Consider the following 17,965-nt stretch of genomic DNA (forward strand, 5'->3'; position numbering starts at 1 on the left):
AGCATTAAAATTTTTGAACACTACCAAATCACACAGTCTAGTGGACATGCCAGTACAGTACCGCCGCTGATGACACAGTCTACGTAGGGCACCAAACCCCTAGGGGGGCACCATCTTACCTTATGGGGGCACCAAAAAGCCCGTCGCGGAACACCCCCGCATCGTTATCGCCTCGCGCAACACACTGGTCAGCTGCGTGCTCACCCCAAATTAACAGCAACCGTGTCGCGTTTCTTATATCCATATGAACTTTCCACCCAAACCTCAGATCTTTGGAAACACAAGGTCAGAGTATGGTGCTTCCCAAGTTGAGATCTACTAGCTTCGACGACTTCATTATTGATGGTACTCTTCCTTTCCGAATATTTCGCCATGAATGATTTGTACTCCCCGCGATGATTGGTTTGCGAATGTACTTTCAGGTTTGTGGGACTTTTCCCCTTAATTTCAACACCTCAAATCGTATGATTGAATGTGACAATACATTTGCCTTTTCCAGTTTCAGAATAAAACTCGAAATAGTCCCACAAAGGGCTCTGTCGTTTCCTAATCATGTCTGAGTTGTCTTCATCTATCATTCTATCAATACTATCAGGCTCAGCTAACCTCATGTGCATTAGGCTGCACGCCATCTGCAGGTATTCCCCTAAACAGGCACACAGGTCAGATTTTTCTGCCATGTGATGAGAGCTTGTTGATTACGAAAACGGTTATTTATTTTTGATGATTATTATTTTATTTCAGTTAGGGTTTCAATAACTGTTGTTAATTTAATTTAGTTTTAGTTTTTCATTTACTTTGAAATATTTATTTTATTTCAGTTTACGAAAATGTTTTTTGATCAGTAGTTTTCATCTTAGTTTCAGTTTTAGTTTACGAAAATAACCCTGGTTGTGCATTCTATATAAATGATTACTTACAAGCTCCACTGGTCTGATAGCGTGCAGAGGGGTGGCTGGGTTGACTCTGGCCCACAGCATTGATTGCAATGACTCTGAACTGGTAGTTAACAAAGGGTGACAGCTGCAGGTTAACTGAGTTTAGGTTGCCATCATGTGTAGACAGGTTCTGCCACTTCCCCGGCTCCCACCTGTCCTCTTCAAATTGTACTAGGAAATCTGCAGTAATGTAGGGAGACAGAGTGGGTGAATTACCTATTAAAAGTGGGTGTTTGAATGAGGTCAAGTATCAGTTTGTGTTATTGGTCTTACGTGTAACAGGGCTGTTGTTTTCATTCCCAGGCACCCAGGTGAGTCTGACACTGCGAGCTGACGGGTCAGAAAGCTCAAGATCCTGAGGGGGGTCGGGTTGACCTGTAGAAGGATAATAAGCTAATCAGCCATGTTAACTTAAACAAGCACTAGCTGTTCTTCATTTCAGAAGTAAACAATCACAATAAAAAAAGATTGATTGTTAGATGTTTTGATTGGATTTTAGGAATAACTGTCCTAGAAATGTTACCTGCAGAGGCACTACGATTTGAGGCAGACGAGATGTCATCCTCTATGAGGTAAAGGTCAAAGGTCAGAGGTCAAGGGATAGGGTTATTAGTAAATAAATATAATATAAAACAAACACTAACGCTAAAGGGGGAGCCATGCATCAGTAGTAATCTTTAAGCAAACTATTTAGGATCCTATATTTTCATAACAGAAAGTGTTGAAGTGTTAATTTGAAAAGTAAAAGGGACAGAACTACAAGTTGCAAAAAATTTTAAAAAATAGTTTAGGGCAGTTAAATACACGTCGGATATGTCACATGTTACTGACCCACATGTCCATATCCATTTAGTAACTATTATGAAGTGAGTCAGTTACTAGTCATTAACAACATGGAATGGAAAACATTGTCAAATGTTTATCAGAGTGTATAGTAAGTGTATGTATGTGTGTGTACCTATAACTGTAAGCTGAGCTGAAGCAGAGTCTTCATCTATTTCTGTTTTCCAAGTGCATGTGTAGGTTCCCCCATCGTCTGGATTTATATTGTGAATAGTCAAGGTTTGATCATCCTTTTTCAACCGGCCACTAAAACATCAAGACATCAGACATGCAGATTTTAATATACATTTTCAGCTATTACTCCATGTATTTTAACTTTGAGGTCATCTGTATTCTAATGTACTCCTAAAAGTTGACAAAAACATTGGCTTTTAAAATATACAGTCTTTCATTTCCGGGAAAAAAGACATAACAAATATTTATGACTCATATTGCACTCGTTCACAGGTGTATCCACATTTTTCCAGTAAAATGCTCACTAGAATGAGAATGTCTTTCCCCCTAAAACCAACTGCAACCAACTAGGCCCATTGTGCAAAGATGCCTGGATTTCCAGATGCCCAGTCCCCGCCCCCATCCCTAATTCTAACCATATGGAGCCTGTAAGGCTGAGTAGCCTGCCAGGAACAACCTTAGGCACCTTTGTCCCATCGCGACCCAGAGTCAACCACTCATCGAACTTAAAGTGAAGTGATTGCCAAATGTGGCCAGGGTAAGAATTTATCCTTGTAAATTTGAAAACAGTGCAGAATTATGCTGTTTGAGTTAATTATTGTTAAATTAAGGATAGAGTTATGTTGTATTACATCCAGCTGAAGGTTAGAGGCTCGTCATCTTTCAGCCATGTGACTGTAGCAGGGAGCGATGGATCATTTTTAACTCGACAGTCAAAGCGAACCGTGCTTCCTCTGGGTCCTGTGACATGCTCCGGGACCTGCACTATTCTTGTGGGCTCTGAAAAGAAGCACAACACAAATACATATCAAATATGAGGGCATTCACAGGTTCACACTAATATAAAAGGGCTGGGTATACATTAGATACAGATTTCCTGATTTTATTAGATTCAGATTCACAAGCTCTTGATTCCATTCTGATTCAATTTTGATTCATTTGGGTATATTTCAGTTACAGTATAATGTCCATTTTGCTTACATATGAAAGAAATGGTCTCTCAGCTACTGCTGTTAATTATAGAGGGGGGCCTTCTTATTTGGTACGTGATTAAAATATTGAACATTGAAAAATAAATAAATAATAATGTTACATGTATACCACCAATAAATATGTCTTGAAATTGCAGATACTGTATTGTATATACACAGGGTTGGGAGGGTTACCTTTCAAATGTATTCCACTACAGATTACAGAATACATGCTGTGTACATTTGTAACGTATTTCGTTAGATTACTCAAGGTCAGTAATGTTATCTAAATACTTTGGATTACTTCTTCAGCACTGGTAGATTTTTTCACTTGTTTTGGCTATAAAAACTCTGCCAGTACAGTAAGATAAAATACACATGTTAAAAATACATTCTCTGAAAAACTTAAATATCTTATGCAGTGTTGTTTCTAAAACAAGATAAATCAATTTGATCTTGTTTTAAGGATTTTTAGATATTTTTACAGGAAAACAATACAAAAATTATTATCAAAAATATGATTTTTGCCCTGATATCAAAGGTCTTACTAGAAAAAAAAAAAATATTATGATCTAACGTGAATTTTCTTGATAAAATTATGATCGTGCCTGGTAACATGTGCATGTAAAATAGCATTTTAGCTTAGCGTAAAGCTGACAATTTACATAAAGTTTATTTCTATTTCTTCTGCTCCAAACTTACTTCAAACTTACTTCTCTGTCTGCTCGTATGAATGTAACACATTATAAGAAAGTGTTTCACCGCTGTTCAAATGCACTTTGGATTGCATAATTTATATGTATAAATGTTTTCCATCTGAAAGAATTAAATATTAAATGAAACAAATGACAATAAAATGCAAAGTAATCTCTTCAGTAATCAAAATATTTTTTGAATGTAACTGTATTCTAATTACCAATGATTTAAATTGTAACTGTAGTGAAATACAGTTACTTATATTTTGTATTTTAAATACGTATTCCCGTTACTTGTATTCCGTTACTCCCTAACACTGCATATACCCAAAGCGCAAATGAAGCAGAAGATTAAATTGTATCGTCATGGCGCTATCCCTAAAGAAATACTAAAATGGTACTGTCTCTTTAAGAATACCGTCAGTTCAGTGAGCATCAAGAAGTGTTTTTTTGCTTGAGCACACATTAACAAGAGGAGTCATGGTTTCTTTACTGCATCTGTGCTATGTGTGATTAGGATTAAATGTTTCTGTTTTTGTTGTTTTTGATCAACAACTGACTGTACAGAACAGAAAGGGTATTAAAAGAGTCATTATTCAATGACAAATGGAATGCGTAGACCTTGTCTTTGGGTACACATTACACAGAACGTGTCAAACCAAATTTTTACTCTCAGCATGCAGTGGAAGGATCTCAGCGCTGCTGTATACTATCAATCACTGGTGTGTCAAATCTAAACATTTACAGACATTTTTAGTCGCATAGCACAAAATTTGTTGTTCAAATGAAGATAGCAAGGTATTGGAAAATGAATATTTAGTGTTTGGTTTTATGTATTCAAAAGATGCAGATGGATATGTGAATGTACAAATGAATAATTAAAGGGATAGTTCACCCAAAAATAAAAAAAAATCTCTCATTATTTACTCACCCTCATGATATCCCAGGTGTATATGACTTTCTTTCTTCACCAGAAAACATTTGAAGAAAAATAGAAAAATGTCTTATCTCAGTAGGTCCTTAAAATGCAAGTGAATGGAGATTTCTCTTTTGAAGCTCCAAAAAGAACAGATAGTCAGCATAAACGTCAACGATACGACTCCAGCAGTTAAATTAACATCTTCTAAAGCGATACGCTTCAGGTGCGAAAAAATATCAATATTTAGGTCCTTTTTACCTATAATCCAACATGAGGGTAAGTTTCACGAGAGGGTGGAGTCCAAGCGGTCTCTCGTGTGTCGTATTCACGTTGCCATTATACCGATGTAATCTCATGTTCTCCACTCAGTTGAAACATCCAGGATAAGCACACAAACGCACCATTGTGAGTAACCAAATAGATAAATACAGATCTAAACCAAAACCAACCAAGCTACTGTATAGCGTTCCTCCTTCTCATTTTTAAACAGAGCTGCTCTTCCGGCTGTGACGTACGTGCCTCAGTTCTTGCGTGTTTCAAATGCCAATGCGATTACGTCACACGTGCATACCGCTACTGACTGGAAGCATGATTTAGAGTTAAAAGAAGTACTTAAATATTTATCTTTTTCGCATTAATTTAACCTCTGGTGTCGTATGGATGACTTTTATGCTAACTGTCTGTGATTTTTGGAGCTTCAAATGAGAAATCTCCATTCACTTGCAATTTAAGGACCTACTGAGCTAAGATAGTTTCTATTTTTCTTAAAATGTGTTCTGGTGAAGAAAGAAAGTCATACACACCTGGGATATCATGAGGGTGAGTAAATAATGAGAGAATTTTCATTTTTGGGTGAACTATCCCTTTAAGACCTGTTTAATATTAAACTGCAAGTCGTACCTTTGACCTCCAGGCGCACCTGATTCTCCATCTGGCCCAGGATGTTGCTAGCGACGCAGGTGTAGGTGCCCTGGTCTTCTGGCCGAGCTTGTTTGATCTCCAAAGTACCATTGTGGTACAACTTGTACTGACCACCATCCAGACCACTGCCTAGGCCATTCTTAAACCTGAGCATACACATGCATAAATGAATTAAACGAAATTCTCTTATCTAATCTCTGTTTGCCGGTATCAAAGTCAATGAATCAAAGTCAAGCTCACCAGCGCAGTGAAGGGATTGGTGAACCAAAGAAAGGGCAGTCAAGGAAGGTCCTGTTGTTTTCAATGACTTTGATCAGCTGGTTCTTTGGCCCTAGTATCCGTGGAGCCATGTCTATGAAGATGCAACAACAACATTTCACAAACTGTGTCTGAACACACTGAATTCAGAATGACTCGATTGATTAAATTATTTCCTACCCAGGATGTTGACGAATGCATTGGCCAGTAGGTAACCATGCTCGTTGGAGGCGTTGCACTGGTAGACAGAGCTACTGCCAATCTGCACCGAATTGAACAGGATGGTGTCACCAAGCACTTTCTGGTTTGGGTTTGGCAGTGAACCTAAAGTTAAACAAAATATTAAAGAATGCAATACAGTTTTATATTTATACCTTAATAATGTCTTACAGTACGATAGCAGCTAAAGTATTATGACATTGTGTTGTTTGGATGCATTGTTGGATGCATGGGATGAATGTAGTGTCTAAACTTACTGTTTTTCGCCAAACATTTGCTCCATTACAATACTACCGTTTAAAAAATACTGTGGCATACTGTGATATTTTAAAGCTTGACTTCTGCTGTAGCACACTGTAACACCCGTTTACCATGCAACAAGAAAGGAAACCATTGACTCACTCTCTATTGGTTCCCCATTCACCAGCCATTGAATAGTTGGTTTAGGGTTCCCATTGGCACGGCACACTAATCGTCCACTCTCATCAGGGGCAAGCACCAGATTGGTGGGCTTATCTAGCCAATAAGGAGCAGCTGTACACAGAAATAAGCAAGAAGCAAAAGTAAGACCAAAATATAGTACCAATCTCATCATCAATACACATCAATCGCCTCTCTGGCTCACCTTTGACCTGAACTTCAACTGAGTGGTGAATACTGCCAATCTTGTTGCTGGCCATGCAGGTGTAGCCACCAGAGTCTTCTTCGGACACATTGTGGATGTGTAATGTTTTATTAAAATTCTCAAGCTTGACTTTTTGTAATGGCAGGTCTCCTCCTCTTTTAAACCAATTAATGGTAGGGGTTGGGCTATATGAGTAGATGAAAAAGAAAAGAAAGCCAAGTTTTAATGTGGTTTATGATTTGATTAAATCAGCTCATAACATGTAACCGCATACTGATACTAAAGTATGTTATGTTTTTGTAGACACTCACACTCCAGCTGCTATACACTCCAGAAGAAGCTGTTCTCCTCTGAGGACCATCTTGGAGCTGGACGACCCCTTTGGAGACAGAAAGCTAGGCTGGGTTTCTGGCACATTACGTGCTGTGAAAAGAAAGGAGATACTTGGTAACATGCACTGAGAAAGACATCCTTTGAATTAGAAACTATTATATACAATTATTACAAACACTTTCTGAATCACAATATGTTATTTATTGTTTGAAGACAATAAATAACAAATGGCAAATACAGGAAATATGACTTCTTTCTAGAATTACTTTCATTGTAAAGGCAAGCAAATTAAACCAAATGTTGCATTTCCAGCAAAAGAGATACATTTCTTACAAAAGAGGTCTGGACATGTACAGTAAGTAATTTCAAACAAATAACAGCTAAAAAAACAGACTCCATCATTATTTCTGTAAAATCATTTGAAATTCATACACATAACATAAGCATAAAAGAAGAATCACACAACTGTGACAACAGACAGATGGTTAGTTGTGGACATAAACCTCTTGTTATGTGAAGACACCCTGAGGAAGACTTGATGAGCATGGCAGTATTAGTCCCTATTGTAATGTATATCTAGCGGTGAGATTAGATCTGCCTGCAGCTATTAGAATTGCGAGCAGTGTTCATATAGAGGGAGTGACAACAGCCTTTGTTAGTGACATTAAGTGGGAGGACCACGTCTGGGAGATTAGACCATGGAGCTGCCAGAAACACATGTTCCACACCAGTGTCACGTGTGTCTGTGGTGACAGTGGTGCCAGTTCCCTGTCATTGGGACATCACAATGCCCTGATGGAGCCTATGGAACTACATTTCTGTGAGGATCCAGTACATCCCTACAAAGCTTGTGTCTGTCAGAGGACCCTGGTCCTGACTATACTGTCTTAGATGGATATTTACATTAGGTGAATCTAATGAAGCCAGCCTGGGAAATTATTTTCGTGTTAAAGGATCTATTATTTTAATTTATGAAGTTTCACTTTCATTTTTTAAATGTAAAGAATTGATACATCATGGTAGTATTAGCTGTACGTTACTGTATTTAATTCAATTAATGAAACAAATAACATTTTTATTACATTATATATATATATATATATATATATATATATATATATATATATATATATATATATATATATATTCTATTATATATATATATATATATATATATATATATATATATATATATATATATACAGTGCTGTGGAAAAGTATTTGCCCCCATCCTGATTTCTTCTGTTTTTGTGTATATGTAATACTTAATTGTTTCAAAAATTAAAACTACATCTAACATAAAACAAAGGCAATCTGAGTAAACACACATTTTTAAGTGATAGTGTTATTTATTGAAGCAAAAAAAATTTCCAATACCAACTGGGCCTGTGTGAAAAAGTATTTGCCCTTAGTTACTAAATCCCCAAATCTATGAAACTGCATTCATAATGGGGTTCAGCTGGACTAGACACACCCAGGCCTGATTACTGCCAGCCCTGTTCAATCAAATCAACACCTAAATAGAACTTTTTCAGCAGCATGAAGTTGGCTAAAAGGTCTCACCCAGTAGCACACTATGCCATGGTTGAAAGAAAATCCAGAAATAATAATAATAATAATAATAATGATGATGATGATGATGATGATGAGGAGGAGGAGGAGGAGGAGGAGGAGGAGGAGGAGGAGGAGGAGGAAAAGGTGATTGAAATACATCAGTCTGGGAAGGGTTACAAAAAAGCCAAGGACAACATCCAAGGAACTGCAGGCCTCTCGCGTATCAATAAAGGTCACTGTTCATGATTCCATTATCAGAAAGACACTGGGCAAAAATGCCATCCATGGAAGAGTGGCAAGGCGAAAACCACAGGCTAATCCAGAAGAACATTAAGGCTCCTCTGAATTTTGCCAAAACACACCTTGATGATCCTCAAAGCTTTTGGGAGAATGTTCTGTGGACTGATGTGTCGAAAGAGGAACTGTTTGGAAGACAGGGGTCCTGTTCCATCTTGCGTAAATCAAACACAGAGTTCCACAAAAAGAACGTCATACCTACGGTCAAGCATGGTGGTGGTAGTGTGATGGTGTGGGTATGCTTTGCTGCTTCAGGGTCAGGGAGACTTGCAATAATTGAGGGAAACATGAATTCTGCTCTCTACCAGAAAATCCTAAAGGAGAACATCTGGTCATTAGTTCGAGAGATGAAGTTCAAGCGCAACTGGATTATGCAGCAAGACAATGATCTAAAGCATAGGAGTAATTCCACCTGTCTTGAACCCAATTGAGATGCTGTGGCAGGACCTTAAATGGGCAGTTCATGCTCAAACCCTCCAATGTGGCTGAACTAAAGCAGTTCTGCACAGAAGAGTGGGCCAAAATTCCAACACAGCGTTGTGAAAGATTGATCTCCAGTTATCGGATGCGTTTGGTTGCAGTTGTTGCTGCTAAAGGTGGCACAACCATCAATTAAGTTTAAGGGGGCAGTTAGTTTTTCATACAGGTGTTGGATAACTTTTTTTTTTTTTGCTTTAATAATATATATATATATATATATATATATATTTATATTTGAAAACTGTATTTTGTGTTTACTCCGTTTGCCTTTGTTTTATGTAATATCTCGTTTGAAGATCTAAAACAATTTAGTTTGAAAAATACACAAAAACAGAAGAAATCAGGAAGGGGGCAAATACTTTTCCACAGTACTGTATATATATTTCGGGTCATTAAGGCAAGTTTATATAGCCCATTTCATACACAACAGCAATTCATCAAAGTGCTTTTACATAAAAATGATAAAGAAAATACAAAATACATTACGATTTTTTACATTGTGATATTATTTCTATGACAGTTATACACATTTTACCCTCCAATTCTCATTACCGCAATGCGGAAACAGATGGTCATTATGATACTCTTGTTACCACAACATAAAAAAGGACATAATATTGAAATTGCAAAGTATTGCCTTTTCAATTTGCTTGATTTTAATAAATCAATAAATAAAAAATAATTGTACAACAGCATCTTTTTATTGTAATACAGCAAAAAAAAAAAAAAAAAACTGTTGCTTTGAAGAGTCTCATAATTGAAAACAATGGGAATAGTATAATTAAAAGGTACGGACGCATTATGCTAATGAGAACTGGGGGTTTGGGTAAAAAGTGTCCTGAAAACAATGTGACAACGCAAAAATTCTTAATGGTCCTAAATGCAGGCTTCATTATCTTTGTGCAAAATATAATTTCAGATTTTTGACTGGTTTATTGAGAATCACCTAATTGTCATGAATATAATATAAAAAATGCAACAACAACAACAAAATATTCATGGTCCTCTTAAAAGACAAAAAGAAAGTAAAAAACAGCTAGCTTTTCTTTATGCAAAATATAATTTTGTATTGGTTTGGATTTAAATATGACCTGGACATCTTCTTGACAGGCTTTGTGAAAATCACCCATTTTCTTCATGTGTGCACTACCACCCTTAAGTCACATGCTTGAATATATATAAGGATTTGCATATGGTTATCAATGGATTACAATTGCTGAAATATTAATGAACACAGAGAGGTAATCTCTTACCTCAAGCCTAATCTCGTTACTTTCATTATCATATCTCTAACAAGCTAGGTGATTAGGATATTTAAAGCAATTACCAAAGAAAATTTTAATATTGGTCCTTCAGAACACAACCAGGGCTGAAATGTGTTTTTACCTAATGATCAAACTATGATAAAAATTTGCAATAGGACATATTTCTTGGCTGGCCCCAAAACAATAGGCAACCGAAGCACTGAGTGATAAGTTCTACTGTCTATAAATACTATGTTAGGCCAACATCTGTGCTTGTGTATTATATATCCAACACACAGTTAATGCATTTCCTCAGATGTTTGTGGTTAGAAACAGAAGCACTATATCGGTTAGAGTGTTTTTTACTAACGCGTACAGGTAATAGGCTTGCTGTGTGTGGAACTCACCACCATACAGGTCAGTTGAGTTCAGAAAGGTGTCATTATAAGGCTCCTCTGCAAATAAAGTAGCAGTTTCATCAACTTAGAGACAAATACAGGAAATATCAAATACACTCAAATGCAGTTGGGATGATAATGCAGTTAAAAGCCCATAATTTTTTTTAACTACATAGCTGGTCTTCGTAGTCTGCTCTATGGATGCCCTGTAACAAAGACAGTCTGTAAAGGGGGTAAGGGGATGGTCCATCAAACTATAGCAGGCATTCTGAAAGTTGATTAGATAATATGAATTCCTTTGGGGTCTTATTGAAAGTGTCAGACAAAGAATACTTGACTTTGGTAAACCTGTGATCAATAAACAAACAGAATCCAAATGTATGAATAAAGATGAAAGCAGCCTGCAAATAAAATGCAAAAAGAATACAACCATCACAGATAAATGTCCTCTGACATAATGCAGTTTTACCTCCTTACCACTAGATGGCAATATTCACATACATCTTGCACTGCAGCACAGCAATAGCTCAGAGATGACAATGGAGAAAAATGATCCTGAATCATCAGAAATCTCCACTCACTTGTTAGCACTTTAAGGGTGAAAGGGTTCTTCTGCTGAATGGTGTGCGTGAACTCGAACCGAGCGTTGCAGCTGTAGTCAGTGCTGGCATCTTTGGCCAAAACGTTGGAGAAGAACAAGTCGCCGTTCAAGCCCATTGACACCCGCTTGTCCTGCGCTATAGGCATTATGGCTACGGAGAGAGAAGAAAGGACAATCTATCAAATCCATTTGACTAAATTTGACGTGCAATAACCAACAGGCAACAAAAGAAACTAGAAAAGTAAAGAACGTCAAGAAAAACTTTGATGTTACATTGACAAAGCCTTGAAAGTTTTAAAAGCTTTAAGTTTGAAGTATACTTAATACAGGCCCTACAGTCAGACAGGCAGTCAGATATGTTGCTAGAGTGTTCTGGCTAATTGCTAGGTGGTTGCTATTGTATTTTCACTGATTGCTAGGTGGTAGCTATGGTGTTCTGGGTGGTTGCTTGGGCATTGCTAGGTGGTTGATATGGTGTTCTGGGTGGTTGCTAGGTAGTTGCTAGGGTATCTTGGCTGGTTGCTATGTGGTTGCTATGGTTTTCTAGGTGGTTGTCAGGACATTACTAAGTGATTGCTAAGTGTCGGTTACTGTGGTGCTCTGAGGGGTTGCTAGATCGTTGTTAGGTGATTGCTATGGTGTTCTAGGTGGTTGCTCAGGGGTTGCTATGGTTTTCTAGGTGGTTGTCAGGGCATTGCTAGGTGATTGCTAGATGGTTACTGTGGTGTTCCGAGTGGTTGCTCGGGTGTTGCTAGGGTATTTTGGCTGGTTGATAGGTGGTTGCTATGGTTTTCTGGGTGGTTTCCAGGGCATTGTTAAGTGGTTGCTACTAAACTGTTGCTATGGTGTTCTGGGTGGTTGCTGGAGGATTGTCAAGTGGTTAGCATTTTTTTTTTTTTAAATTCAAGAATTACTGTTTTAAGCTGGTTAGTGTGTTCTGACTTATTGCTAGGTGGTTGGTATGGTGTTCTGGGAGGTTGCTAGGTGTTTGCTAGAGTAGTTTGGCTGATTGCTAGATGGCTTGTTATGGAGTTCTTTGTGGTTGCTAGGTGGTTGTTATGGTTTTCTGGGTGATTGCTAGGCATTGCTAGGTGGTTGCTAGATGATTGCTATAGTGTTTTGAGTGGTTGCTAGGGGATTGCTAGGTTGTTGGTTGACAGACAGACAATTTTTGTGGCACTAGCATTTCCAACAAAATTCCAGTAATAACCACTAATGTTTTTAAACATGTTTCCCGAACGCTTGTCATGTCTGCCATTGGTCGGATATAAACAGATAGTACTGGCCTGAATTTGCCATTGACTGAGCCAGAAGTTTACTTTTTGAACCAGACGGGATAACCAAACAAACTGAGCAATGTTTTTATAGTGCAACAAAGTCACAGTATTGACACTTTTTAGAACATTATCCTTAAAAAATGAAGTAAAAATCACATTTATTTTACAGAGACAACTATAAGAAAGCAACACATAAATTCCCCAGTAAAAGTGTAAACACTGTGTCTCTTTGGCGATTGTTTGAGAATCCCAAAACAGACACTTGTGTCACAGAAATTACACATTTCAGCTTTAAGATCCATGTGATTAAGCTTTATCTTTATCACTGGCATATGTACAAGAGTTAAAGATCACAAACACAGTCAAGATGTGTGATATGTGTATTGTACATTGTATATTACAGCATGTGTGTTTGTGTGTAAATTTATCTATGCTGCATGACTGTGTGATTGTTGTAATGTCTCAGTGCCATGCCTGTTTCTGCTCTCTCAGCTTTTTGTCAGGTAGTGCAGATTCGTATGCATGCACTAGCTCAGCACTAATGCAGTAACATACACTGCTGGGCAAAGGACACAGAGAGAAAGAGAGGGAGAGATGAAAGTGAAGGAAGGTAAAATAGACTGTGAAGGTGACGACTGAATGACTAGATGGCCGAGAGAAGGGGTAAGGTTGTCTAATGAGACACAATCAATCATAGGAAAAGAAAAGAGCTGATTCAGCCATTTTAAGTGAATAGATGAGAACATATTTATTTAAATAAATGTGTGGATAAAGGTAATTCTCTTTGTCTATTTATGTATACAAGTATATATAACTCCTCAATTTAGAAATTGTGCAAATATGAATATTGTTTACCATGCATATGTTATTATTTGAAGCCTTACACTTTATGTGATAATTACAAGTAAATTAAAGAGACTACAATATGTAATACTATGTTATACAATATAACTTGAATGTTTCAATTGCCACAATAAACTAAAAGAGAGAAGTTCCAGGAAGAGATGTTCAAGACTCACAGCTGTCCATCCAGAAAGTTTCAGGAGGGGGGAGGCCCGGAGGTGGGTTGCAGGGCAGGATGAGTGATGTCCCCTCACGCACAGTCACTGGCTCCAGAACCTCCTTTGGCCAAAGTGGAGACTCTGAGCAATGGAAACAAGTGCAACAGATCAGGTAATATAGCAGACATCATTCCATGAGAGCGATGCATTGTGTAATCTCTGTGGAAATTACTATTAAAGGGATAGCTCACCCAAAAAGGAAAATTCTGTTTATTTGCCTCGGGAGTTTCCAAAATTTGTATCATGCTTGTTTATATTCACCCAAAGGCTAAAGTGAACAATGCATCAGACATTTTATGCAGAACAGTCCACAGGCTGCAGAGTACTTCACCGGATGCACCTAATTTTGTTATGGGAGATTATAATCACTCAGCCATTTTTATCAATATGTGAACTGTCCATCGAGGAACGGGAAGTATTTTTATCTCTGTTATGGTTCTATTCAAATTAAATGGTTTATTATGTTTCCAGGAGTGTTGGTTATTCATGTTTTTGAGACATTACAGACATTACAGCTGGTTTTCTGTAAAGCTGTTTGGAAAAATGTGTATTGGGAAAAAGCACAAATAAAAAACTATACAAATTATTTGACTTGATTTGATTTTTGAAATAAAAATTCTACTTTGGCAACAAAATCTCAATGTTCTCTCTTTGCACTGTCAAACAAACTAATAATGGCCAGTGCTGAAGCATTTTACCAATCTGAAATTAGCATAAATAATTCTGATTCATAGTGATGGTCCAAATCATCCAATCACTGACGACCATGTTAAAATAAAATTATACAATATAAATTCTGAATCTATGCACTGATTACCATTGTCCCATGTCTGCCAAACATGCTGAGTCATCTGCAGCCTGAAACTGAACTTTTGGTTGGATTTTAGGAGTGAATGCATAGGAAAACTATAGGATGCTCCCTTGCTCCCTCTTTACTGAATGAATGACTTAACCACTAGTGTGCTGTCTGCACTGGTCTCAAAACAGCTTATTTTCATCCTTACTCCATAAAAAGCTTCTGAAAGCAATATTTTCAGCTTTTGGATGAACCCTTTGATTCTCCATGTGATAATGCACAGTAAATAAAAAGGAAAAATAGCGCTGAAGTACACATAAGTGTACATTGTGTTTAGCAGCATGGCGTTTCGTCAAGAAATCACTCACATTTAAAAAATGTATATCGAATTAAACTAGAGACTCAAACAGATTTCAATGTAAAAACTTAATTAGGTTTCTTACCATATGTAGTTTTGTTGGCGTTTCTCCCAAAGACAAAGTCCGCTGTGATCGGCGCCATGTTGTTTTGTCACATGACTCCGTATGTCAAAAGTTTAACACTTTACTGACAGCACAGAGTCTTCTGAATTGAGATCAGTCAGTTTAAATTCATTTCAATTATGTGTTGCATATAGCGAAGCCAAAATACAACATCCAAACATGTACGCGTGTCGCACGAGGTTAAGATACAGACATCAACTCGAATATGTGCATTCGCATTAGTGAACCAGCCTGAAAAATAGCATTTTGTTTTGTGTCATCTAAGCTAAAGAAGCACAATTTATGATACCATTGTTGTCAGATTTTCCTGCTGATTTTTAATATGTTCTTTGATCGTAATCTTGACCAACCGTTTTGGAGATTTCTGTCTTTCCCCATTCAAGTAGATAGAAGCTGTACTTTTATGCCACATGTTTACATTGAAAATAGCTGTCCAGCCTGCCCAGGCACTTTCCAAAGTTGGCGGCTGAGCGGACTGACTTGCCTTGAAAGGGACTTTGGCTGTATTCCAAGTCTTAAGAAAGCATATAATAGCTTTGTGTGCTAAATGATAAATTTGAAAATGCTTAAGCATGCATGACATATTCAGAAAACTTTGAAGTACAGCGCGCAAGATGTATGGACTACTTTTATGGTGCTTTTTTGTCATTTTTGGTGACAAAACTTTAAGGTAAGAAAAAGCTGTCTGATGACACTGACTACGATGTAAATCGAAAATGTTTTGTTTCTGCACTGAGCAATTTGACACTTTTTGCACTTTTTGGCCTCGAGTGTGCAAAGTGACTCCAGACAGGATTCCTAAGCAACCAGTTGGCCCGGTTGCTAGGGAGGGTAGTGTCACATGTTTTACCTTCCTCGTGGTCACCATATGGTTGTTCTCATTCTTGCGGTAGCATGTGGTAAGCTGTACATGAATGCAGCGGTGAATAGCGTGAGCCTTCACACACGCAAAGTCTCCGCAGTAACGCGCTCAGCAAGCCATGAGATAAGGCGATAGAATAAGACAGAATTTTCCTTTTTGGAGCACTATTATTTAGTTATTTGCTGCAAAGTGCATGTGGGCATATGTTGTATACAACTTTGAGAATAACTGTGAGTACTTGTGTGTGTATGTGCAAATATGTGTTGAATATCGAGTTAACTAGCACTCACTGGACACTCGTAGCAGGATTTTGTTGGAAATTGCCGTGCCAAAGTCGTTTGAGGCGAAGCACTGATACTCTCCTTCATAATCCTCTGGTTTCCCGCTACTTTTGATCTCCAGCGTTCCTGAACGTTTCCTCATAGTGACCCGTGGGTCCTTCCCCACGTTAAAGAATTTCCCATTCCGCCGCCACTGAAACCTGCACAGACAGGACACACACATTATGTGAGCCAATTTGATGCTGTTTATGTAACAGGCTCCATTCTTAGCTCCTTTCAATGATGAGAAAGATGGATTGAGGGGCAGCACTTAAGAAAACATCCTAAAATGTAACTTAATATTGTATGTTTTGCCATGCTGATGTGCTTTCAAATCAAACTGCCAACAATAAACAAATTCATACCAAATCGAACTTTAACAAACTAGAAAATTGCGTGCTTGGAGTTGACTGGGTGCCATATACTAACCTACTCAATATTCTGTGCAAGTGAACAGTAAACTGAGCGCATTATTAGACAACAATAGCTTTGCTGGGCCAGGCTGAGTAGCTGAGGTTTTGTAAAGCCAAACAAAAACATGCTGTCTGAATGGCCACTCTGTGTCGAGTTGGTCAGGCCTGCTTTATACAAACAAGCACAAGGGACCAGAGCCAGAGTGACTGCCCCTGCAGATCTGATGGCATGAGAAGGGTGAAAGAGGGAAGGAGGTGGGTAGATAAAGCTGGCAGTGCCACTGTCAGGTTGGGGCATTGGGTGTCACTCTCACGGATATGTGCTGGTCTTTGTCGTGCTTTTGCTAATGGCTGTCAAGTTTAATTAGAGAGCAACAGAAGAGGCATGAGAGATAGAGAGGAGATGGAGAGAGAGTAGGATAAAAGACAGGACTGAGTGATAGGAGACGAGAAAATCTGAAAGTATATTTTGGTTTTCAATTTCAGTGTAGCTTTAGGTAGCTTTAATGGTGCATTTCATTTGTTTATTTGTTTGTTGTTGTTGTTTTTTGTTTTTGTTTTTTAAATGACCACTCTGCAAAAAAAAAAAAATCTTTATTATTAAAAATTATTAATCTGTGTTTTTGTCTTGTTTTCCAGTAAAAACATCTAAACATTTTCCAAAAAAAATAAATAAATAAATAAATAAATAAATACATTTACTTGGGAAGTAAAATGACAAAAGATAGTCTTGAAACAAAATTTTGTGAGGTTTATGCTTAAAACATGAAAAAACAGAGACGGAGAAATGGATTCTACACAAGTTTTGAACAGCATTTGTGGCATAATGTTAATTCCTCTGTAAAAACGTGTATATTATTTGAGCTAATAAGTTGATTTTGTTTTTACGGCCATTTTAGGGTTTACAGCGTTACGTTGTCATGGCAACAACGTTGACATTTTTTATTTAACTTAACACAAAAAAGGTTAGTAAGCGATTTATTACACTATTTATTACAAGTCATGTTAACACGCATATTGTTTACGTCTTGTAGCTATACTTTTGAAACAGTGCGTATTTTAAAGTTTATTGATTGGCCCCTTTCACTTCCATTGTAAGTGCCTCAATGTAACCCAGAGTTTTCATTTTTTTAAAGAAAAGGAGGAGTCTAAATAATTTTTATGGTAATCAACGTTATGACACAAATGCTGTCGATTCTGCTTAACTTGTATTGAACCCGGAATATTCCTTTAATTTAAAGGGGGAAAAAGTTTATTTTTCTTATCTCACTGGCAAATTTTCTA

General features: G+C 37.5%; 1 protein-coding gene across 17 annotated transcripts in view; it reads right to left on the reverse strand.

Annotated features, from left to right (window-relative positions):
• The window catches only part of LOC127427947 (neurofascin-like), a 114,508-nt gene that overhangs the window by 35,525 nt on the left and 61,018 nt on the right, over positions 1-17,965 (reverse strand). For 7 of the 17 annotated variants that reach the window (XM_051675899.1, XM_051675901.1, XM_051675909.1 and 4 more), the window contains 15 exons: positions 16,239-16,429; positions 13,767-13,889; positions 11,451-11,621; positions 10,879-10,926; positions 6,875-6,986; positions 6,564-6,748; positions 6,341-6,472; positions 5,900-6,043; positions 5,702-5,813; positions 5,441-5,607; positions 2,588-2,735; positions 1,897-2,027; positions 1,462-1,503; positions 1,212-1,313; positions 921-1,118 (listed from right to left, as the gene is read on the reverse strand). In XM_051675899.1, coding sequence (XP_051531859.1) covers positions 921-1,118; positions 1,212-1,313; positions 1,462-1,503; positions 1,897-2,027; positions 2,588-2,735; positions 5,441-5,607; positions 5,702-5,813; positions 5,900-6,043; positions 6,341-6,472; positions 6,564-6,748; positions 6,875-6,986; positions 10,879-10,926; positions 11,451-11,621; positions 13,767-13,889; positions 16,239-16,429 — 2,006 coding nt within the window. The remainder of the gene's footprint in view (positions 1-920; positions 1,119-1,211; positions 1,314-1,461; positions 1,504-1,896; positions 2,028-2,587; positions 2,736-5,440; positions 5,608-5,701; positions 5,814-5,899; positions 6,044-6,340; positions 6,473-6,563; positions 6,749-6,874; positions 6,987-10,878; positions 10,927-11,450; positions 11,622-13,766; positions 13,890-16,238; positions 16,430-17,965) is intronic. The other 10 variants (XM_051675905.1, XM_051675915.1, XM_051675903.1 and 7 more) reach the window with 3 other exon arrangements.

Source organism: Myxocyprinus asiaticus, chromosome 37, assembly GCF_019703515.2.
Source record: "Myxocyprinus asiaticus isolate MX2 ecotype Aquarium Trade chromosome 37, UBuf_Myxa_2, whole genome shotgun sequence".
In the NCBI taxonomy this organism is placed as follows: Eukaryota; Metazoa; Chordata; class Actinopteri; order Cypriniformes; family Catostomidae; genus Myxocyprinus; species Myxocyprinus asiaticus.